This window comes from Dendroctonus ponderosae, unplaced genomic scaffold, assembly GCF_020466585.1.
Source record: "Dendroctonus ponderosae isolate FM_Combo_2020 unplaced genomic scaffold, Dpon_F_20191213v2 Dpon_F_20191213_1, whole genome shotgun sequence".
Classification (NCBI taxonomy): domain Eukaryota; kingdom Metazoa; phylum Arthropoda; class Insecta; order Coleoptera; family Curculionidae; genus Dendroctonus; species Dendroctonus ponderosae.
In genome coordinates, this window is record NW_026017110.1 from 37832014 (window position 1) to 37837660 (window position 5647).

At 38.3% G+C, this 5647-nt stretch overlaps 2 protein-coding genes and 1 long non-coding RNA gene across 8 annotated transcripts in view; 1 reads left to right on the forward strand and 2 right to left on the reverse strand.

Annotated features, from left to right (window-relative positions):
* Positions 1-386, reverse strand: part of LOC125505905 — a 1499-nt gene extending 1113 nt beyond the window's left edge. Inside the window, exon 1 of the long non-coding RNA XR_007282545.1 lies at positions 353-386. This is a non-coding gene — a long non-coding RNA (uncharacterized LOC125505905). The remainder of the gene's footprint in view (positions 1-352) is intronic.
* Positions 1-5647, forward strand: part of LOC109541362 (myotubularin-related protein 13) — a 43502-nt gene that overhangs the window by 33941 nt on the left and 3914 nt on the right. For all 6 annotated transcript variants that reach the window (XM_048670790.1, XM_048670791.1, XM_048670793.1 and 3 more), the window contains 5 exons: positions 1808-2053; positions 2110-2402; positions 2460-2623; positions 2682-2824; positions 2886-3033. In XM_048670790.1, the coding sequence (XP_048526747.1) occupies positions 1808-2053; positions 2110-2402; positions 2460-2623; positions 2682-2824; positions 2886-3033 (994 nt within the window). The remainder of the gene's footprint in view (positions 1-1807; positions 2054-2109; positions 2403-2459; positions 2624-2681; positions 2825-2885; positions 3034-5647) is intronic.
* Positions 963-5647, reverse strand: part of LOC109541363 (TNF receptor-associated factor 6) — an 18330-nt gene continuing 13645 nt past the window's right edge. The window contains exon 8 of the mRNA XM_048670799.1: positions 963-1178. The gene's annotated coding sequence lies outside the window, so the exon portion shown is untranslated. The remainder of the gene's footprint in view (positions 1179-5647) is intronic.

A 5647-nucleotide genomic window follows, 5' to 3' on the forward strand; every position in this document is an offset into this window, starting at 1 on the left:
CCCTTAATCGAAAGCTGGATCCGCCCCTGATCACAGTCGGCTATTTTGATCGTTCCTGAAAAGCAAATGATTGAGAAATAACAGTAGGAAAAATTGAATATTAATCTGCTTACGTATCATTTACTGAGGCTCATCCAAAATTCTCAGAAAAATCGATAATTTTTCATTATTAGCCCATCCTTTTCCACTCCTGTACGAAGAACGTACGTAACTTCCACCAGCGGATCAAGAAAGTGAAATTTTCTTCATCCCGTGTGGAAAGTAATAACTTTCGCCACGCACGCTGACATCTTGACTGTCAATGTCTCTTGAACTGAAATATACTGTAACGGAAATGACCTAGGGTACTCACGTTTGGAATGGGGGGATCAAAATTCATGGTATTTCAGTAAATGGGAGCCCCATTTACTGTCAAATATGACACTGACAAGCGGGAAATTTCGCACCTGGTCTGGAGATTTCGAGAACCGTCTGGGTTACCTAGAGAAAACTATAAGTGGCGACGAGAACCGTGGGGAGTCAGTGACAGCAGTGACTGAGTGCAGAAGAGGTTGAACCCCGCGAATTCGGAAGACCGAGTTTTCCTTTGTTATTGTTATTGTTTGTAAAGTTGACGGTAATTTTGAAGTTAGTTTGTTCCTGTTCCGTATTTAAAGTTATACCGAGTTGAATAAAAGTTGGAAGCTGAAGAAAGGGTTTAATACCCGGCACTTTTAATTCACGGTACAATACTACGAATAATAGGCGGAAAGATAAATTGGCATTGTCATGTCATTGTAATGAGTAAAAGTGATTCTTTCGCAATCGAAAACAGTAGCGAAACTGTACACTTTCCACCAGGCGATCAAGAAAATGCCCGCTCGTTTCATTATTATTAAGTTGTTATTTATTTAATTCTGATTCTCTTATTTTGAAGTTATTCCACTTTATACTACAAACAGCAACTGAATTAAAACAATACCCGATAACTAAACTTTATTTCCAAAATAAGAATAGCAATTTTCAAAGTTTCCTGAAAATAACGCCGAGCCAACAGCAGAATAACTGTCTGACTTTCTAGTAGTGACCCTGTTCTGTGTCTCGCCCCTGTCTGAAAGCATTCTCCTCTTATATCCTCATATTGATAAGATTCCATTGCATTGCATTCCATTTCCTTCTACATTTTCGCGTGAAGATACCTATCCAACCAGTAAAATAGTCTCATTAATGTTAGCAATAGCATTTTTATCCTTCCGTAACACAAATATTCCGTACTTCATATTTTAGGATACGCTCGACTTTATAGGTAGCAAATTTTTTGTAACTTTTGATCCGTTTTCTCTTATATTTTGCCGGATTTCTTCCATTTTTTGCAATGACTACAGACTACTTAAAAAGCTATATTGAAAGATGTTAGAACTGACAAATGCAGTTTTGATATCGTTTTCTAATCAAAATGGATATATTTTATAAGAAACTAGTTTTTTGACGCAAGAACGGGAACAAATAATACTGTTATACATCGTTGAATCGAATAGGTGCAATGAGAAAGAAAGTATTTTTGTTTTTGAAATGATTTGAAATAACTAACTAAATGAAATCGACCGAAAATCTGAAAAATATTTTTTTCTAAATATCGCAGAAATTAAAAGAAATACTTTATTTTCAAAAAGGCTATGTATGTGACTGACTAATTGTGCAACTTTTTACTAATTTAACGGACTTCGTATCCCGTACAGTTTCGGAGATCCCCATGCAATGCATCCTTATCTTGGACACCCTGCATAAATATATTTTTTATATAATAACAAAATTCGTTTTTTTCTAGACTGATCGAAAACTCGGAATGGCTACAGCAAATTCAGAACATAATGCAACTGGCTGGGGCAGTAGTTGATCTATTAGACTTACAAGGTTCAAGTGTAGCTATTTGCCTAGAAGAAGGTTGGGATATTACGCCTCAGGTTTCCTCTGTGGCGCAATTATGCCTTGACCCACATTACCGCACAATCGAAGGTTTTCGAGTATTAGTTGAAAAAGAATGGATTGGTTTTGGCCACAGATTCAGTCATAGGTAACAATTTATCAGTGTTTTGCCAACTAATGTTTTACGCTTACTTTTTCTTGCAGGAGCAATTTGAACGCCAATTCTCAAGCCAGTGGTTTTGTACCGACTTTTCTTCAGTTTTTGGACGCAGTGCACCAGATTCAGAAGCAATACCCATTGGCTTTTGAATTCAATGATTTTTACCTGCGTTTTCTAGCATATCATTCGGTATCTTGCCGCTTTCGGACGTTTTTATTCGATTGTGAAGCCGAAAGAGTGGAGTCTGGCGTAGCCGCTGTCGAGGATAAACGTGGTTCTTTAACGTCCCACCATAAAACTGTAGACACAACTTCCGATGATGAAAATATTTATCCCGGTAAGAACATTAACATTTTTTGAGGTTTTAAATATATATTTTGCAACTCTTGTTTAGGTGGACGATTATGCGGAACAAGTCTCGGAATTAATTTGGGACAGAGCGTTTTTGACTACATTGAAAAACAACATGCAAGGAACCCGCTGTTTTTCAACTTTATGTACACCCCTGACTTTGAACATCCAGTTTTGAGACCGCAGAGTCATCTTCCATGTTTAGAAGTGAGTGCTTCATAGAAAAACATAAATTTATATTTGTGGACATTTGATTGAATCTCAGGTTTGGAATTACTACTTGGATGAGAATTTACATCATGGCCCGAGCTATGATCCAGAAGTCATTCAAATGGATACGCAGCAAGAAGAAGAGGCAGAGGCTGCTGATGGGTCAAGTAAATCTTCTAGGAAAAATGTCGCGCTTGGGTATGAAGTCCATATTTTAAATTTATTGGTGCGTTGCGCTGGACATAGTTCAATTTTTTAGGTACGATTGCGTTGACAAAGTAGTTCCTGACGCGTTTAGTCATCTGCTTGAAGAAATCCATAAATTGGAGACTGAACTGGGACATCTTCCTCAAAAGTGGAAAGTTCTGTGGGATAAACTTGACCTGCCAATGATCGACTCGTTAACAGTAAGTAAAAAACATAAATCTATAACGTTAGTATTTAGAGAACTACCGACATAAAGTATAATATTACCGCCTTCTATGATTCTTAAATTATCTCTATCTATATATCGGTTTATAACGTTCAACGACGTCTTCCGATTTACAATTTCCATCTGTCTCGGTCGTTCGATAGATCGTCTTCAAGCTCTCTGTCTCTAAGTTCCCGGTCGGTACCTTCTCTTCAGCTCTTTATCTCGGTCTTCGGGGTCGTCTTCGCCCACTTGGCTGCCAGTTTATCATTTGCTTCGGGATTCCGTGTTCTTACATATTATGTCCATAACATATTAGTTGTTTGTTTTTTTTATGTCATCTGTCGTGTTGTGTCTCCAACGCGTTATTCCCATAATTTCTCAAACTGCCTCGTTTGTTATGCGTTCTCTTCTCGATACTTCTACCGCTCGACGCCTGAGCCTTTTGTTTTTGGTGAGGCTTCTGTCCCAAAGTAGTGCACGTAAAAGAGCGATCGCCTTTCTGCCTCGGTATATTTCCTGTTTGATTTCGGTATCGAGAAGTCCGTCGTCGGTGATTTTAACTCCCAGGTATTGATATTCTTTTGTTTGTTTGATGGTAACTCCGGCTTCCAGATCAAGATCCGTTTGTTCTCCATGTACTCTGTCTTTGGTGTGCTTACTTGCAGATCCCTCGTGTTGATATTCTTCAATTATATTTCGGGTCATATAGCTGAAATCGTCGTGATCTTGCGCGATTAGCACTTGATCATCGGCGAATCATAGAGAATATAGGGTCGTGTGTGAGAGTGGTATGCCCATAGTATTACACTTCTCTTTCCATTTTTTCAAGATTCGCTCCAAATATATTTTGAATCAGATAGGCGAAGTACAGCATCCTTGTTTCAATCCTTTTGATCCTATGAAGTCGGGTGTAATTTGTTTTCCTGATTTACAGTTGCTTGTAGACTCTTGATGGCTTTAATTAGCTCTACGTTTTCTCGAATATCGTAAGCTTTTTTTAGGTCCACAAATGAGATGGATTTGTTGGTTACGTGCCATCTTTTTCTCTATAACTTGTATTAAATCTCTTTGAGCGGGCACTGGCAGCATATTTTGCGCTTTTAAGTTTTGTTCGGTAAATGGTATTGTTTCCATAAGTGTTGAGAAACTAAATATGTTTGATTTTATGACCGAAAACCCAGGCAACATTTAGAAAATGCCAACATTTTTCATCTGTTCAAAAATTCTGATTAGATTATGGGGTAATAAGCATTCTGATCATTTCAATCTTTGCAAACCAAAGACATTAATAGTTACATTAATCTGAGTTGCGAAGCATTGCCGTCTAAAAATGATTCGTTCGATTTGAAGGTTTTAAAAAGTTTTTTTATTCTTCCACTTGTACTTCCGGAGTTTCTCTGCCGGAATGGGAATTACCACCCTATCTCTGAATTTTTGGCGTTTGGTGGATATAATAAATAAAAAAAGGTCCAACATACCACACCAAAATAAACGTGGTGGTTTGCTACGTGAAGGGATGCCAGGTACTTATTGCGGGTAGTACTCCCCTGTAAGAATGCGATTCTGTTTAGTCCGTATTGGTTTAGAACCCGGGCATATAATAGCCACACAAACAAATAACAGAAAAAAAAGAGAAACAACAAAACAACTACAATTAGAGAACTACAATGAATCTGAGTCTATGGCTCGTGTACCTGCGACTCGCATAATTGTTCAAAGTATCGCGGGTGGCAAAGAGCCTTGTTTCTGGTCGCGCGGGGGGCTGAAAAGTTTTACTTTTGATCTAGGAGTAGGGATGCTCCGGACGAAATGAGATTTTCTGGCTTTTTTGCACTTGGCATGACAAAAAAAATGTCCGCGTGGCGTGGCATCGGTTTGGGTATTTTTTGTACCGATCACTTCCACACTGCCCCAGTACGTGCTTCCTTCGGGACTGACCGCACGATCCCTTTTTTCCGGCCGCCCCCGCACCAACCTGGTCGCACTTGTCGCCCCCGCTGCCTATTAGTTTAAGAGTGAATGCAAGGGTTGTTCATGGCGGTCAAAAAAAAATTAAATTATGGAAGTCCAGAAAGTTAAAAGTTTATTGTCTGATTCCCCACGCGGCACGTCATACCCGATTTGGTCGATTGCACCGTTGTACATTAACGAAGGTTTAGGGCTAAACCTGGTTTATTAAGCCAATTTCACTTACCCGTCAGTTAAACTTGATTTACGGGCTCTAAGTGGAGTTTAAATTTAACCTACCAATTTCGGGGGATTAATGACGGATTGGCGTCAATCTGTAGTTGCAAACTTACATTTTTAATTATTTTGTTTTGTTTGCAGAGCTGCATTCCACTTTCCATTTTTATAAATAGTATTTGTAATTATAAGCATCTTTTTAGAAGATGATCTAGATTTTTTGGAAATAATAGATTTTGCTTTTCCACTGCGAATCTATGAAAAATCAGATAATTTTGAGGACAGACGCTTTAGGCTAAATAAGAAGTGTTCTTCACCTTCATTTAATCGAAGTTGAATTAAACTGTCCAAATAATATATATGTAGGTATTTGTAATATGTAGGTACCGTCGTTCGGGGATGGGAGATTTTTTCGATTTTTT